General features: G+C 40.3%; 1 protein-coding gene across 1 annotated transcript in view; it reads right to left on the bottom strand.

Annotated features, from left to right (window-relative positions):
- The window catches only part of LOC139157118 (ectonucleotide pyrophosphatase/phosphodiesterase family member 1-like), a 72,856-nt gene that overhangs the window by 43,155 nt on the left and 11,413 nt on the right, over window positions 1-18,288 (bottom strand). Inside the window, exons 2-6 of the mRNA XM_070733529.1 lie at window positions 13,864-13,936; window positions 11,577-11,693; window positions 10,125-10,250; window positions 8,086-8,146; window positions 308-405 (exon numbers count right to left, since the gene is read on the bottom strand). Coding sequence (XP_070589630.1) covers window positions 308-405; window positions 8,086-8,146; window positions 10,125-10,250; window positions 11,577-11,693; window positions 13,864-13,936 — 475 coding nt within the window. The remainder of the gene's footprint in view (window positions 1-307; window positions 406-8,085; window positions 8,147-10,124; window positions 10,251-11,576; window positions 11,694-13,863; window positions 13,937-18,288) is intronic.

The raw sequence follows: 18,288 nt of genomic DNA, 5'->3' as shown, positions 1-18,288 counted from the left end.
TATTCAAGTGTCTTCTTTCTCCCCTTTCTCATACACTTCATAATTAATCATTCTTTAGAGTATCTAACTTTCCATATCTGGAAATGTAATCATTACATGGTTACAAAAGTTAGAAAAAAAATTGCTAAAATTCAGGCAAGACTCCAACAAGTTCATTTTTGGATCATGAAACATGAAACATTCAAGTCTTATTTGGAGTTTACAAATAATATGTAGAGCTATGAAAGGGAACAATATTTAATTCCTTCCCCCCCCCCCCCCCCCGATTATCTCTGCTTGCTATTGCTCAGATGCAGTAGGTACTCACTTAATTTGCTAATAACCGGAAGAAGTTTGCTCCAAGTTTGCAAATATTCAGCTCGGAATCCATCCAAAGAAAATAGTAACACTGGAGGTTTTGTAAACCTGAGTTGGAAACATTAGGACAGTTAAGTAAACACCTGATTATTATTCATTTATTTTCTATATGCTATACATCAGGAGTGAAATGCTCCTGGTTGGCTTCTGCTGGTTGGTCGTCGGAGAGCCGCTCACGAAGGCAGCATGAGGCTCTACCCACCTGACTAGACACTGTCATTTGGGTTTGTTTGTGTCACGCTGGAAATTGCCAGCCCCCATGACATTGAGAAACATCCAGTAGTTAGAGAGTTAATTCTGTCTAGTAAGATAGCTCCTCCTGTGTGATGTAACCTTTTGCTCACATCCTGTCTCTTCTCCAAGAAGAAGGGCGGTCCTTATTTAGAGGACATCTTTTTCTCCATACATCCTACCTAGAGGATGTGCTTTTCATGTCTCTTCAGACATTTATTGTTTTTATACTTTTCTAATAAAAAGTAACTTGTTCATTCGAACATGCTTGTCTGTACTTCACTATCCATCACCTCTGGAAGCTCCCGGCTCACTCCTCACGGGCTGAGCGCCTTGTCTAAGGTAAGGGGGTCTTCTAATCCCGACATGGTAGCAGAGGATGGTTATTATTGAAGTAACAGACCCCGCTTACACCCCGTAAGCTTCCTAGGAATTTTTCCCTGATGCCAGCGAAAAAGAAACGTAATCCTCTCACGCAGTCATACGTTGATTCCCTCACGAGTGACCAATTGGCCCAACTCAAGGAGACAATTCGTGTAACCGATTGTAAAAGGAATCCAACCATGTCTCTACAAGGTGAGAAGGAACTTCTTCTAGCTGACCCCTGCACTCAACAAACCGTAAGTGAATCTTACTTGATTGATGATGTAGAAACCAGGGAAAAGGATTGTAAATCTACCCAGGGTGAGCCCTCCGGCAGTCTTTCCATTAATCCTAGCGAAGATGAGGAGGAGGAGACGTTAACTCTGTTCCCCTCACAATCATCTGGCACCCACGTTAAGGCTCAAACCAAGACAAGGCACCTAGATGATTTTAGCTCTCTCACTTCTGCTAAAATAAAAGGAACTTCCTTAAACCTGCAGAAAATTGAAGAGCTCATTGACAAGGATGAGAAGGAGATAAATTCTTTAGAATCAGTTTGTCTCCATTTCGATAATCTTCCTACAATGAAAAATATAGAGCAGCAAGAAATCTATTTCAGTTACTTAAAAAAGGCTAATGAAGTCAGGACTGAATTACGATCTCTGAAAAAACTTCAGCTTAAACTTCTTGCAGAAAAAATGGAGTTTATGTCCCTGAGAGGCAGTTCACGTGCTCATTCTCCACAGGGAGAGATAGAAGGAATCCATTCCTCCCACTCACCCCAAGATACGCATGGGCACATCGTAAATCCTCCTGTGGTCACACATTTTTTCCCATCACGCTCTCACATAGAACACATTCCTTTTGAACAAGGGAGGGCTCTCCAGCTCGAAGATAAAAAAATGGTCAATTTGCAGTTTGAAAATGTTGCAAGCCGAAAAGGGGGGCTTTCCCCCACTGCTGCAAGTTACGCAACAGCGGCCACTAGTGGATGGAACGTCCGAAAGGAAAAACCATTGCCAGAAGCCAGACAGGGACTTTCCCAGGCAGACATGGCTGCTGAAATGCAAAGAAAAGATCCATTTATTCCAGGTACTTCTGTTTCATCGCAGATACCTCCAGTTTTTATTCCGCAGATGCCTGCACAACTTCCCCAGGTGGTACAGCCACAAGGTTTGTCAGGAGGGGTAGGGGCTCAACCCCAACCGCTCCAAGCGGTCCAAATGACTGCTCCAGCAAGACAGACCATCACCTCCTCTGTTCTGAAAGGTGAGTTTGTGCTGTTACCTAATGGACACAATTATAGGAAGTGGCTTCACAGAATAAATTTGCACCTACTGGCTCATGACATAGATGGGATTGTTCATAATCCACCAGTAAGGCGCTGGACTGCAGAAGAAAAGGAAGCTGACATAAAAGCCAAGCTACTCATTCTCATGAGCATGGATTCACAGTTGTCACAGAGATATGACACACATGACATTACTTCAGCTCAGATATTGCAGTCAATAGATGGCATGTTTAGGCCAATATCAGATGAAAGCAATTACATACTGATAGCCAAGTTTAACAATACTAAACTTCCAACAGGGGGCGAACTTGCACCTCACCTTTCTAAAATTCTTACAATGCACAAAGATTTAGAAGAAAGAGGATACCGCTATGATGATAATCAAGTAAATGCGGCTATTATAACTTCTCTTGGTCCTGAATGGAAAGAAGTTATTTACAAGTTCAGCATACTCCCAATGGCCCAGAAATCTACTCAGAGACTCTGTAACATGCTAACTGAAGAAGCAGAGTTGCTGAACACTGGCCTTAGACCTATGTCAGCAGCATTTAAATCTAACTTGGCCAAGGGCGGTCAGCAGAAAACAAGTACTCCAAAGTACTCACGCCAGAAACCTTTTAAGAAGGATGACACTCGCAAATCTCCTGATGTGCAAAGTGTGAAGTCTGGCGAGACTGATCATCCACCTTATCCAACCCAGCCTAAAGGCGCACACAAGAAAGGATCCAGAGGAAAGAGTTCTGGAGCTGCAAAGTCGACTCCCAAAGACTCCAAAGATGAGAAACCTACTTATGTTGGTACCATCCACCTCAGCATTGTTCCTGACAAGAGTCCACTCTATGACATTCGTGAGTTATGGACCCTAGACAGTGGAGCAGCGGCACACATCGCGTACCGGAAGGAATCCTTCAGTGAGCTACACCCGACAGATGTCAAGGAAGTGTATGGAGTTGGTGATCTACGTTCCAAGGTGGAAGGAAAAGGAAAAGTCTTCGTCAAAGAACTGGACTCCCTTATCTCAAATGTTTTCTACGTTCCAACTGCCAAGAACAACATTCTTAGTGGATATTGCCTGAGAGAAGAATTGAAGGTTGTAATAAACTTTGAACTTGTTGACACCAACATTATCAAGGATGGCAAACTTCTTGCTACTGCCATCCCCATCAAAGGTGTCTTTTATTTGCAACCCAAACCTGCCAGCAAAGGTAGTGTAAGTATAAGCGTTCCAAAGGGCGAATGCACAGGTCCAGAGAGAAACCCTGGTGCCACCGCTAGTTCAAAGGTTCCTAAAACCAATGAAACCCCTGAGGTTCCTAATGCTGTTAAAAATGTTAAACATATGTTAACAAACAAATCTTTTCATTCCAGGTGCATTCACAGATGGCATCGTCGCTTGGGGCATGCTTCTTACCCCGTTTTAGCAAAGACGTCTGAATATGTTGATGGTTTCACAATTGATGGGGCTTGCAAAGTTTACCTTGATTGTAGAATTTGTAACACTGCCATACTTCAGGATCTCACAATTCCCAGATTTCCTGTCCGCCAGTGTACACGCATCTTTGAATTGGTCCATACCGACGTTGTCGGTCCATTTCGGCCTACTGTTGGTAAACGTAAGTACTTCTTAACTGTAGTTGACAGTTACTCACGATTTGGCTTTGTTTTTTCTTTAAAACAAAAATCAGAGGCGTTTGAGGCTTTTAAAGGCTTTGCTGCAGATATACTTACCCAACACAACGTCTGGATCGAGCGGATTCAAAGTGATCGTGGAGGCGAACTTATGTCACAAGAGTTCCAAGGATGGATGGCCAGGAATGGGATCCTCAGGCAGACCTCATCGTTAGGAGCCCAGCAACACAACGATGTATGCGAACACAGAAACGGGATTCTGCAGACAATGTTTCGTTGTCTCATTGAGGATGCAAACGTGGACTTTTCATACTGGGGCGAAGCATTAAGGTATGCTAATTACATTGTTAACAGAACATGGAGTAGCGTCATTCAAGACACTCCTTATTACTTGCTCCATGGCAAGAAACCTGACATTCAAAACATTTACATTTTTGGTTGTTATGCCACTGTTAACATTCCAGTTGAACAGAGAAGAAAAGGAGGTCCTGTGTCAGAAAGAATGAGATTCATCGGCTTTGATGAAGTCTCCAAGTACCACAAATTTGCTGACTCTCATCACAGAGTTTATATTTCTAATTCAGCCAAATTTGAGGAAGACACAAATTGGTCCAGTATACATAGTAATGATACTTCAGTTTATTTTCCTAAGGAAAGTGTGCAGAGTCCTGATGCCCAGGAAGCTGTGCCAGATATTCCAGATGTTCCAGATGATGAACAACCTTCGACAGTTGCCGAGGAAACCTCTGGTGATGAACTTGAAGGCGGAGATGATGATGAAGGATGGACCAGCGTTCCCAGACGTTCCAAGAGAACTACCAAAGGAACTCCTCCAAAGAGATTTGCACAGCAAGTATCTGACTCTCCTTATCTTTTCATGTGTAACAATCTTACACTTCCACCTGATCATTTTCACCAGATCAAACTTTTGCCTGACTCTGAACAAGAAAAATGGCATGAGGCTATGGAACACGAACTGGACTGTTTAAAGAAACTTAATGTGTTCCAGAAGGTGGAGCCTCCTAACAAGAAGAAAGTCATTGGCACACGCTGGGTGTATAAAGTCAAACAAAAGCCTAATGAGGAAAAGCTGTACAAAGCTAGGCTTGTAGCTCAAGGATTTTCTCAAGTTTATCCCGAAGACTACACAGACACATACTCACCCACAGTCAGAAATGAAAGTGTCAAGATTGCCCTAATCACTGCTGTTGCTTTGGGTTTAGAAGTTTTCCAGTTTGATGTAGAGACTGCCTATTTGAACGCTGATCTGAATGAAGAGATCTACGTCAAGGGTGCTCCTGGATTCCAGAACCGAGAAGGAGAGGTTTGGTTTCTGAGCAAGTCTTTATACGGCCTCAAACAGAGCGCCCTCTGCTGGTAGAAATTATTATCCCAAAAGCTAAATTCAATGGGCTTTATTAAGTCCGAATCTGATGGATGCGTGTTCACAAAAGGGCAAGGTAAGACTTATGAAATTGTTCTTGTTTATGTTGATGATATTGTTTATGTAGGTCTCAATGAAAGCACTAGTCAAACTTTTGCTAAGGGCCTTGAGAAACATTTCACCTTGAAAAGCCTAGGGCATATCAATGATTATCTAGGTGTTCAGTTTGAGAAAACTGAGAAGGGGTTCTCTCTTTCACAAGAAAGTAAGGTTGACCAGCTTTTGCAAAATTGTAACATGTCTGATGCGCATACTTGTCGTTCTCCTATGCAAACTGACTTTTACAGGTTAACCCGAGAAGAGTATCCTGATTTTGAGAACAAAACATTGTACCGGTCAGTGATTGGATCGCTATTGTACATCAGCAGCTGGACGAGACCTGACATTTCACTGAGTGTGAATCTACTGTCCAGATACGTTGGAAAGGCTACCACGTTTCATTGGTCTTGCATAAAGAAGCTGCTCAAATACATGAAGCTCACGAAAGGCAAGAAGCTGTACCTTGAGCCAGATCATGTTGGGTACCCTGAAGTGATTTGTTATGCTGATGCTGACTGGGCAAGTGACACAGAAACACGAAAAAGTACTTCTGGTTATATCATGTTTTTAAATGGTTGTCCTTTCTTTTGGAAAGTTAGGCAGCAGAAGTTTATTTCTTGCTCTTCAACTGAATCTGAATATGCATGTGTTTCTGATTGCTGTAATGCATTAATGTCTCTTTTTCCTCTCATTGATAGTATTTGGAAAGGTCCTATGACACCAATTGTTATTATGGAGGATAATATTTCAGTTGCATTCATTGCTGAAGCTGAATTTGTTGGAGCTCGTTCACGGCACATTCACATCCGGTATCAAAATATCCGAGAGAAGGTGAAAGATGGTTTCGTGAAATTTCAGTATGTGGCTACTACTGAGCAGATCGCTGACTTGCTGAATAAGCCATTGCCAGCTGATCAACATGAATACCTCGCCAACAAATTGTGCCTTAAGTGAATTGATGTCTTGATGTCCTGATGTCCCTCTTGTCTCTGATGACTGACAAAGAAGGGGTGTCACGCTGGAAATTGCCAGCCCCCATGACATTGAGAAACATCCAGTAGTTAGAGAGTTAATTCTGTCTAGTAAGATAGCTCCTCCTGTGTGATGTAACCTTTTGCTCACATCCTGTCTCTTCTCCAAGAAGAAGGGCGGTCCTTATTTAGAGGACATCTTTTTCTCCATACATCCTACCTAGAGGATGTGCTTTTCATGTCTCTTCAGACATTTATTGTTTTTATACTTTTCTAATAAAAAGTAACTTGTTCATTCGAACATGCTTGTCTGTACTTCACTATCCATCACCTCTGGAAGCTCCCGGCTCACTCCTCACGGGCTGAGCGCCTTGTCTAAGGTAAGGGGGTCTTCTAATCCCGACAGTTTGTTTGTTTGACTTCTATGCCGCTCAATCCTGAAGGACTCAGGGTGGCTTACTACAGTGGTACAAGTTCAATAAGAATAAATACAAAACAGTAAAAGAAGTCGAACAGTTAACTGAGGTTAAAACATAACAAACTGGGGAAAAAACCACAAAAAGTTATTATAAAAAGAAAATCACACTCATATATATACACACCATTATTACTGTTGCCCATCAAGCTATGAATTTATGGCCCCCGGGCCTGTCGGCAAAGCCAGGTCTTTGTAGCTTTGCGAAAGGCCAGCAGGGTGGGAGCAGTATGGATATTGGGGGGGAAGTTGGTTCCATAGAATCGGGGCGGCCACAGAGAAGGCTCTCCCCCATGGTCCCGCCAACCTGCATTGCTTAGTTGACGGGACCCAGAGAGGCCAACTCTGTGACCTCTTATTGGCCTCTGGGAGGTATGCGGCAGGAGATGGTCCTGTAAATAGTCTTACCTTCTGCACACAAAATAGTTTTACCCTCTGTAAACACACAAAGTGTTCTGTGCATGCACAGAGGGTAAAAGAACCCAAATGGCGGTATCCAGGCAGGTGGGCGGAGCATTGCTCAACCTTTGCAATCAGCTCCCCAACAAACAACAGGCATGAGAAAACCAGGAGCTTTTTTATCTCTGCTATAGATTAAAGGCCTCTTCCTCCAGGTGGCCATAAGCATGTGTCAGAAGAAAGGAAGAAAAGAAAACCCCATCAAAAATCTCTGTTTATCAGCTGTCTTCAGCCTGGTGCCCTCTAAAACCTGAACCTCAGCTGCCATAACAATGGGAGCTGCAGTAGATAAGAACCACATTTTTTTATAACACTAAGCTGGGAAAGCTACAGTAATAAAGGCTTTGCCAAACTACACAACATTCTACCTGAGAGGAAGGAAAGAAATTTCTTTATTTCTTTCACCAGATCTTCCCCACAAACTTGGACAGTGCGGAAAAAAGAAGCTATAGCAGCAATTCCAGGAATGAAGAATGTAATGCGAATTAGTGCACACAAAAATAGGGCATTAAATAGATATGTACATGGAAAATATGACTTCAACAACAGTGATCAATGCCTGGAATGCACTACCTGACTCTGTGGTTTCTTCCCAAAACCCCAAAAACGTTAACCTTAGATTGTCTACAGTCGACCTCTCCCCATTTTCTAAGAGTTCTGTAAGGGGCGTGCATAAGTGCCCCACTGTGCCAACCATCCCTGTCCTACTGTCCTATTGTCCTCTTTTATCATTACTTTTTACTTATGTTATGTTATACAAACTACTACTATCCTATACATGTTTGACAAACAAACAAACAAACAAATAAATCTTAAATTTCCTTACCCTTCTGGACACTGGTTTTCACTGATGTCTTCACATTTCTCTTCAAGCCAACTTGTCTTTCCTTGTTTTGTTTTGTTTTAAAAAAGAAGTTTATGATATTATTTTACTTCAAAAGAGTAAAATTTATTGATACTTTATTAATTGCGTAGTTAGGAAAATATTGTGTTTGTTTGTTTATTTATTTATTTATTTATTTATTCAATTTTTTTTTAATCACAAGCAAAATTGTCAGTGAAGCTCTAAAGTTATTTTTTGGATCTCAGCTTTGATATCATTATAGTTCAGTGCTTCTCAAATAGTGGGCATTCCCACCTGGGGGGGGGGGGGTCGACCGATGCTAGGGGGTTGCATGAGCCCTGGGAACATGGGTTTTTTGCCACTGGGAGTAGGATGCATGTCCTACCTGACACTTGTGTCGGTACCACTGTCACGTTCCTCGGTGTTGTGTCCAGGGCAGTCCATTCCAAAAGAAAACATCTCTCAAGTTCAATCAAACTTCTCAAACTCAGAAGACATTTTCTTTTAGAACAGGCTGCCCTGGACACAATGCCAAGTAACGCGATGGATGTACTATTACAAGTGTCAGGTAGGACGTACGCCTCACAAGGGAATGGGGGTGGCAGGTCAGGTGGGGCAGGTCGCAAGACGGGCATCCTACATGGGACTTGTAGCTCCATCACATTCAGGGAGGCCGCGAAACTTGTAGCTCCATTGTGCAATTTGGGGGAGGTGAAAAATGTTTACTTCTTCCTGGGCATGCATAACAAAAAATAATTGAGAAGCACTGCTATAGTTACACATGGCATCTTCAATAAAAAGGTCATTAGGGATAGCCATTTGTATTTTTGGGGTTTTTTAAAGCTATAATGTTTAAAATGTTTATCTGAGATTGGTGGTCTCTGTTGCCTGTTAATGCAGAATTGTTCAACAGGTGCAGTCTTTAGAATTTCCTCCACCCACTGGCCTTCTGATAGAAATATGCTGCCAAACCACTGTATTTTCCTTAGCTCAGTTACGATCCAAGACAGAACATGAAAAAACTTACTGGAGGATGATACACAAGACAGCAAGCACATCTGATGTCCCTAATCAAATGCTTCTTCTTCTTCCTCTTCCTCTGCTAGGAAATTACAGGAGTATGGCTAACTACACTGAAGCTTGCTGTGTTTTTAGAAAGGAAGGTGAAGATTGTGAACATGATTTAAACAATTGCCTTGATTAAAGGAGCTTTGGACTGAAGATTTAGGATCATTTCTGGATCCTAATCTGATCACCTCATTAGGGTGACAAATTGATATCACACACACATCCTTGAGAAGCACCCACCATTTCTTCAATTTAACCAGGGCAAGTTCTTCCCCTGGTTAAATTGTTCTGTGTTAGGAAGTTATTCCTTAATTCCTGGTTGCTGCTCTCCTTGATTAGTTTTCATCCATTGTTTCTTGTTCTGCCCTCTGGTAGAAAATAAGTTGAAAACCCCCTTACTTTCTGTGGCAACCCCTCAAATACTGAAATACTGCTATCATGTCCCCCAGCCCTTCTTTTTTCTATACTAGCCAAATCCAAATTTTGCAACTGTCAGTGGACAAACAGAAGCAGTATCCTCTGTACCATATTTGGGCAAACCAGGTTGCTCTGATTTTAAAAAATAAACACTTCATCATAGGACAATGTATCCTCTTACTTATGTATCAACTATCAGAGTAGATGCTTACTTATACTGTATATGGAGTCAGCTACAAAACATTATTCTTTAGTTTAAAAACCAAATGCTTGCTATGGCACATAAAATAAGATCCCAATTAACTCAGCTCCCCCTGAAACCAGCCAGTTTTTTATCTCACTGTAACCAATTTATCCCAATAATTTCAATAGATTCTGAGTTTGAAAAGACCCTGGCCTGTGCTTTCTTTAAAAATAAAATGTTTAAAGCAGTCTTTTAAATCAGACTTCTTGGCCTAGAAACTAACTCAAAATCCTTGAAAAAGTAGAATAAACAGTGCCATTATTGGAAGAAATAAGCAAACAGGGAGTTTTACCTTGGCAAACAGAATCATAATTGACACAACAATTTTTATTTTTCACACAATCATCCGAGCAGGAACAATGATATTCTGGCCGGTTCTTCTCACCACATCTAAATTTGGTGCAGGTCCATATCTTAACTGTAAGAGAGAGATACTCTTTGAAATTAAACATGTCTGGGCTGGATAAAAACTGTACGTAGAATTGCATGTCAAATTGTTACAAGGCTACAAACAAACAAACTTTTGTTTTTGTACTTTCTGAACTCAAGGAAATATTGAGCAAGGATCTTCATGGCTAAAATCACTGGCCTGGGAGAAAACCGAGTGCCATCATTCAAAGTGTCCAACCAATTTAAATTCCTAATATTCCTACCTAATGTGTTTCTCCTACTCCCTTATCCATACACTCTCAATATTTTAAGCATTGAGTAGAGACCTAGAATTCTTAGGTTCTAAACATTTAAAACAGCCCTTTTAAATCATTTTGGACTGTTCAGCATATTTGGAATCTGGAAAGCATATCACTGGCATTGGTGCAAAATGGTTTGCCATGCGGTAGAAGTGCTCTCTTCAGAAAATAATGGCCATGGTAAGTATGACCAGTCATGAAATATTGAATTTACTAGAAGAGAAACTGGTAAGAAAGGTCCATTTCTCCCCCTATAACCCTCATCTTCATTCTGACTTCTACTAGGCAATGAAGGGCTGGAAAAATTTTTACTACCACAGGGCTTATTGTGTGGGTGTGGCTTGCCGGCCATGTGACCCGGTGGGAGTGGCTTGGTAATCATATGACCAGGGTGACTTAAAGGTCATGTGACTGGGTGGGAGTGGCATACCGACCAAGATAAGTTTTCAAATAGGTGCTTGGACTCTTTTTCAGTTGATTATGTCACCTTATTTGAATAGCCACAAAAAGGACAGCATTATTTGTTGAAGAGCACAGCAACATTTTAAGGTTTTGTACTGAATCCACAAGGTTCAGTATATGATAACAGATTAGGGAAGTAGCTCAATTTTCTTTAATTGCTATAAAAGTTCAGTTCTAGATAAATATTAAAAGGATAAAAGCATTTATGGGTAAAAACTATTTAATTATTTCCTAATTTAAAAGCAATTAAGGATCATACTAAGGTACCAGAGAAGGAACAACAATAAAAAACTATTAAGTATTCAATAAATAGTGCATGAACTTACTGCCCTCACTATGCCCCCCTCCCCCCGTGGGGGCTGCAGCCCATTACTGCTACTAGGAATATAAAAATTAGGCCAAAAATGATTAAACGTTTTAATTCAATTTCATTTTCCATCAGTTCTGACTGAATTTATTCAACTGAAACATATGGAAATATACACAACTGAAACAGACAGAAATAATGGTTGGAATCCAGAAGGGCAACTCTTTGAAATGCTCAGCTGGGATGAAATGAAAGCAATAAAATAAAACTTTAAAAAAATGCATACCAGGTTCTGTACAAGCTTCCTGAAAATCTAAACAGCAGTTTCCAAGTTCAACGCATTCCTTGTCACAGCGGCAGGTTCCGAATGTTCTTTCATAGCAACGACCCTTGCAGGTTTTCACTGAAAGTTTTAATAGTTACTCAATGTTACAGATTGAAGGCAACGTTCTATTTCAGGGTGGCTTAGCATCACAGTATGGATTTCCCTTTTAGTAACTCCCTTTTTCTTTACCCCCTAGCCAAAAAAATAGGGATTCTCGATCTAAAATAATATAAATGCTATTGAATCTGCCTATGACTATAGATGTGGAAGCAACATTGAAGTCACGTGCATTGTCTAAATTTCAATGTCAACCAATGGAGACCATATAGACCAGGGGCATCAAATTCAAGGCTCAGAACCCAGATCTGACCCATGGGCTGCTTAAATCTGGCCCATGAGGCCACCCTGGAAACAGAAAAGGCCTGGCCTGCAGAGCCCCAGCCAGCGAAAATGGAGCGCCTGAACTCGGTTTTTGCTGGCAGAGGATTGCAGGAGGCTTTCGCAAGCAAAAACAGAGCTTGGGAGCCAATTTTCGCTGGCAGAGCATTCAGGCCATCACAGAAGCCCCCAACACAATTGACATTGAGCTGTCCATGCCCACGTGCCCCCCACCCCCAAGTTCAAATACAACCCTGATGTGGCCCTCAATGAAATCGAGTTTGGCACCCCTGGTATAGATCTTTTAGATCTAAATTTGCCTATTCTCCCCAAAAGGATTAATTGAAGCCTTGTGTTGATTTCTTTGAGTACAGCTTCATTTACTCATTCCTTCTGAATTGTGGGTGGAGAAGTCTTAAGCTAAACTAAGTTTTGTGAGATTGAAAAACAAGAGGGAAAAGCATTTCCATGGAAAACCATTCAAGACCAGTATATTTAGTCATATGTGCAAAATAATCCCAGGGTATACATGTGGCTTGGGTTTTTATTTCAAGGAAGTTATACATAAAAATGTAATTGAAGATTGTGATCCTACATACCTAAGTGTTTTGAATAGGAAAGTGAACACAAGAACAAGGGGACACAATCTGAAGTTAGTTCGGGGAAAGATCAAAAGCAACATGAGAAAATATTATATTACTGAAAGAGTAGTAGATCCTTGCAACAAACTTCCAGCAGAGGTGGTTGGTAAATCCACAGTAACTGATTTTAAACATTCCTGGGATAAACATACAGTATATCCATCCTAAGATAAAATACAGGAAATAGTATAAGGGCAGACTAGATGGACCATGAGATCTTTTTCTGTCTTTAGTCTTCTATGTTTCTATCAGTGACTTGCATGAGATCTGAATCCCATTTGATTAATTAACTAAGGCTCTTGTTAATTAAATGGTAGTTCAGATACAAATACAGTCATACCTCGTCTTACAAACCTAATTGGTTCCAGGGGGAGGTTCGTAAGACGAAAGGTTCGTAAGACGAAACATTGTTTCCCATAGGAAACAATGTAAAGTCAATTAATCCATGCAACCAAAAAAAAAAATCCCGCAAAAAAACGCTGCCGCCCAGCTGTCACCTTTTAAAACAGCCTGGGGGCTTCTCAGCGACCTCCCGAACGCCGAACGCCAAACCCGAACTTCCGGGTTCGGTGTTCGGGAGGCCGCCGAGAAGCCCCCAGGCTGTCTTAAAAGGTGACAGCCGGGCTGGGGGGCTTCCCAGCAGCCTCCCGAACCCCGAACTTTTGCCGAACTTCCAGGTTCGGGAGGCTGCTGGGAAGCCCCACCGCCCGGCTGTCACCTTTTAAAACAGCCAGGGGGCTTCCCATCAGCCTCCCGAACACCGAACCTGGAAGTTCGGGTTTGGCGTTCGTAACACGAAAAAAGTTCATAAGAAGAGGCAAATTTTTTCTGAACCCCGGGTTCGTATCTCGAGTTGTTCGTAAGACAAGGGGTTCGTATCTTGAGGTACCACTGTATTACTAACAACATTCATAATTTGTATTGTATTGAGTTCTTAATGGAAAAATTTTGACAACTAGGCACAATCATGCCAGAGGAAGCTCAGTGAAAAATTCAATGGCCTATATTACTTTGTTCATGCCTGGGTTATCGTTATAAATAAATTCTTGTTTTTATGTAGCTGTTTCCAGAAGTAGGGTGTACCTTATTCTGGATCTGGTTCAACCTACAAGCCATTACTCAGTATATACAGAAGACCAGTGTAGAATGCTATGAATGTAATCTTGGGGATGTGGAGATATTTTTAAAGCTCATATATTTATTCTTCTATTAGCATTTTTCCTACTTACCATCTCTTGTACAGCTAGGTTTCAGTCCAAATATACACCCTAAGATAACTGTAAGCACAATGACGCATAATACCTAGAACAGAAAAGAAAGTTTTCTCAAAAAAGGAAATCTACTACACTAATTGTAGTCATCAGAACTCAATAAAGCAATGGATTCATTGGCTGCTAAAAATATAGCACATTTATTAAAAATAAAGTCACCGTAACACACATAGATTTACCAAGGGTTTATTGCTACAGCTCTGGAACGATGACATTGTAGTGCCCATTGAGTATAGTGTGCTTTGAGACTGTCCATCAAGCAAGAATTTCCACTGTAATACATTTCACAGTTATTTCTTTGTTTTTGTTTTAAAACAGTGGTGGCGAACCTATGGCATGCGGAACCATAGCTGCTTGTACACTGTTAGCCTAGTTCAACTCTAATGTGCATGCCAGCCAGCTGAGGCTCTGGAAGGGCATTTTCAGTTTCTGGAGAGTCTCTGAGGGGACGAGGGAGGGCATTTTTGCCTCTGGAGCCTGAAGAGGGTGAAAAATGGGCCTTCCTGGCCCACCAGAGTTTGAGAAATAAGCTGTTTCAGGCCTCCAGAGGGCCTCCGGGAGGGGAGGCCATTTTCGCCATTCCCAGGCATTGAATTATGGGTGTGGGCACTCACGATTGTGCAATAGCACATGCACACACATTTTTGGCACCTGAGGGAAAAAACTTTGCCATCTCTGTTTTAAATCCTTGTAAAAGTATTATTTCCTCTTTGTTTTACTTTCAGTAATTCAGAACGAAATTCTAAAGGAAAAAAAACCCACAACCATTATTTTGGTTATTGGTTATAACCACAATATTCTAATAACCCTTTTTTCCCCTCATCCTGCTATTTTCAAAACTCTTTTTCAACTACAACTTGATTTTTTTCCAGAAACAATTAAGAAAATATTTGGTTGAACTAAATGTTTTATAAAAGGCTGCAAATGAGATGTTTCTTGTGTTGTTCAGCTGTTCTATTCATGAGTAAACCATAAGGCTTCTATCACGTAGTCTTTTCCTGAATTTCAGCTGTCCAGGCTGCAGGTGGATAATATCTCAGTTTCTCTTTTATTTGGAAAGGTTTCTCCAGACAAAAACAACCATTGGCTGCTATTCACTATTGCAGCATTGTCTCTACTTCTTTGGGGACATCCACTCTGCTACAGAATCTCACTGGAAGCTTCCATTGGGCTTCCATAAAGGAAGGCCAGTGATAGAGTTCTCCAGTGTAATTAGATCAGCATTTCTTAACTTTCGCCATTTTTAAATGTGCGGATTTCAACTTCCAGAATCTGCAGTCGTAATGCTGGCTATGGAATTCTGCGAGTTGAACTCCACATAGATTGAGAAACACTGATTTAGATACTTGCATGATGCATTATACTTCCAAATGGCACTATGGCCAAACAGTTGATTGATTAGTCAGCCAAATACTTGGATTTTGAAATCCTATTTCTAAACTTTCCTTTCCAAATGGTTTCCTTTCCAACTAATTCCCATAACACTGTCAAACTATTTACTAAGAACGTATTACTATTATTCTTTTCATCCTTCTTATTACCTTACTTATGACTATAACCTGGTTGCTTGGATCTTTACAATTTATATTGCTTTATTTATTTTCCAAGTATGATTTGATTGCTTATTTAGTAACCTATGACAATCACTGTTATATCTTATGAGTCTTGCTGAATGTATTTTTTATGTACACTGAGAACTTATACACAGAAGACAAATTCCAATCACACTTGGCCAATAAAGAAATCTATAAAGGAGTGATCAATTTGTTAGAATGATGTCATGCTTGTCCTACAAACAAACATCTTTTTTTTCTTCAAATACACTTCATTAAATATATTGGTTTAATATAGTTTTTGAATCTGCTTTTTCTTCATGTTTTATGTTGAGGAAGACAAATTATGTGGTATTACTGTAAAGTAATTTCTAGTATTGCTAAAAGCTATCATTCAAAGCTTACCCTTGAGGGGCAAATAACACAAGGTTGGGTTTTTTGGTTAACTAACATAGTTACTTTATATTTTATTTTGATTTATTTTCTCTCATTTTAAAATGATCTTTAGATGTGTTCGCTCTTAACATTCCTAAGCTGATAAATGAGCTGGAGACTAGCTCCAGATGAGATACGTTTTTTAGTACAACTTGGGGTCTGGTTTATCTCTTTTGTGAACTTTAAACAACCCTTTCCCTTACAATTCCGCCCCTTCTGATGCCAGACCTCATTTTAATGAACATGTGTGATTTATGGGATGCAAATATGTAACATGTTTGACTACATATAATTGATTTTCTATGCAAAGGGGAGGCTACTTTCATTCCGTCCAATCAACTTCCCCCTTGCATTTTCTTTATTGTGTTAACTATAAAAGGGGGGCAACATGCAGCTAGAGGGTCTCTCTTTCTTTCTTTTTTCATGGAGAGACCCCACTTTATCAGGGTACCCCAACAAACTGCTTTTAAATGATCTTCTGACTCAGTTACTTATAGGCAGGGGTGGGCTACTGCTTGGTCAGGAGCGGGGAACAGAGTGGGGTAGTGAAAATGGAGCTCCACCCCAGAGTACCCAATTTGCACTGAAAGATGTTGAAAGAAAATGCTGGGCGCCCTGCATAAGCCAAACCCACAGTGTGTTAGTAAAAAATTTGGTAGCCTTTCACTGCTTATAGGGAAGGTAGACTAAGGCACAACCAAGGGCCAGATTTAGCTTTCACTCTTCAACTTAGAAGAACAGGGGGACACAATCTGAGGTTAGTTGGGGGAAAGATCAAAAGCAACATGAGAAAATATTATTTTACTGAAAGAGTAGTAGATCCTTGGAACAAACTTCCAGCAGACGTAGTTGGTAAATCCATAGTAGCTGAACTTAAACATGCCTGGGATAAACATATATCCATCCTAAGATAAAATACAGGAAATAGTATAAGAGCAGACTAGATGGACCATGAGGTCTTTTTCTGTCGTCAGTCCTCTATGTTTCTATGTTTCTAAGAAGAAATGGATTTGGTGTCATTGACTACAAAGAGATTATTCTGAAGCGTGCCAAATATTGAAGGGGAATACTACTTTTTTTGATTGAATAATAAAGAGGTGGTTTTTCCTTCCTCCTATGGAGGAAGTATGATAAGTCACAGTGACACAGTGGTTAGAGTGCAGTACTACAGGCTACTTCTGCTGCCTGCCATCTGCCTGCAATTTGGCAGTTCAAATCTCACCAGGTTCAAGGTTGACACAGCCTTCCATCCTTACGAGGTGGGTAAAATGAGGACCCAGTATTTTGAGTGGGGCAATATGTCGACTCTGTAAACCATTTAGAGTGGGCTATAAAAGCACTGTAAAGTGATATGTATAAGTATAAGTGCTATTGCCATAAGCAGAAGAATAAAATCTTCCCAAAAGCATAAGCAGAAAATAAAAATACCATTTAGAGAGGGCTATAAAAGCACTGTAAAGTGATATATAAGTCTAAGTGCTATTGCTATAAGTAGAAGAATAAAATCTTCCCAAAAGCATAAGCAGAAAATAAAAATACTGACTCCTCTCTAGCTTCCCCATGTTAGGGGAAATAGGTATGCATCATAGATGGGTATGTATTTTTTGCCCCAGTGAAAACTCTGGAGGAAATCGTTGTGGTTAAAAAAGAAACAAGTGAATCTTTTCCCACAGTCAGGGAGTTTTGTGGAAAAGACCTTGTTCCTGTGGAACTGCACTGATTTATGTTCAACAACAAACCACGCAGAGACAAGTTCACAGCACCACAAACCTCAGAACATTTCAAAAATAATCTCATGTTTACAACAAGTTAATCAGTGAAGAGCAAATGTTATGGCCAAGTGTCAAAGAAGGAAAATTAATTAATAGACAAGGTTAAGGCAAATACCTTGAGATGGACTATTAAAAAGAAAAATCTGAGATATGCAAATTAATATAGGATTTACAACCACAGTTGAGCCCAAAATTTCTGTTGCTAAACAAGGCAGTTGTTACTCCCATTTTATGACCTGTTGTCAAAAGAGCTATTGCAGTTGTTAACTAAATCAACTGATCATTAAGCAAATTTGACTTTTCACACTGATGTTTTGAGTTGTGATTGTACCCTACAATAAGCAAGTATGAATTTATTTATTTATTTATGTGTTTGTTTGTTTGTTTGTTTGATCAATTGATTGATTTCTATGCCGCCTTTCTCCTGAGACTCAGGGCGGTTCAACAACACGTTATATTTGCAAAAAGAAAAAATTCCTAATGCCTCTTTTATTAAAAATAAATATATTTGGATAAGATAAGGATTGCTGGAAAATAAACTCTCAAAAACCCAACCTACATATCTAAAATAGCTTGAAATTAAATTTCACTGTGAACAGCTGTGGAATTTTACTCCAAGTAAA

Source organism: Erythrolamprus reginae, chromosome 1, assembly GCF_031021105.1.
Source record: "Erythrolamprus reginae isolate rEryReg1 chromosome 1, rEryReg1.hap1, whole genome shotgun sequence".
NCBI classification, from domain to species: Eukaryota; Metazoa; Chordata; class Lepidosauria; order Squamata; family Dipsadidae; genus Erythrolamprus; species Erythrolamprus reginae.
Note: the sequence above shows the minus strand (reverse complement) of the source record. Positions and strands in the feature narration are given on the sequence as shown.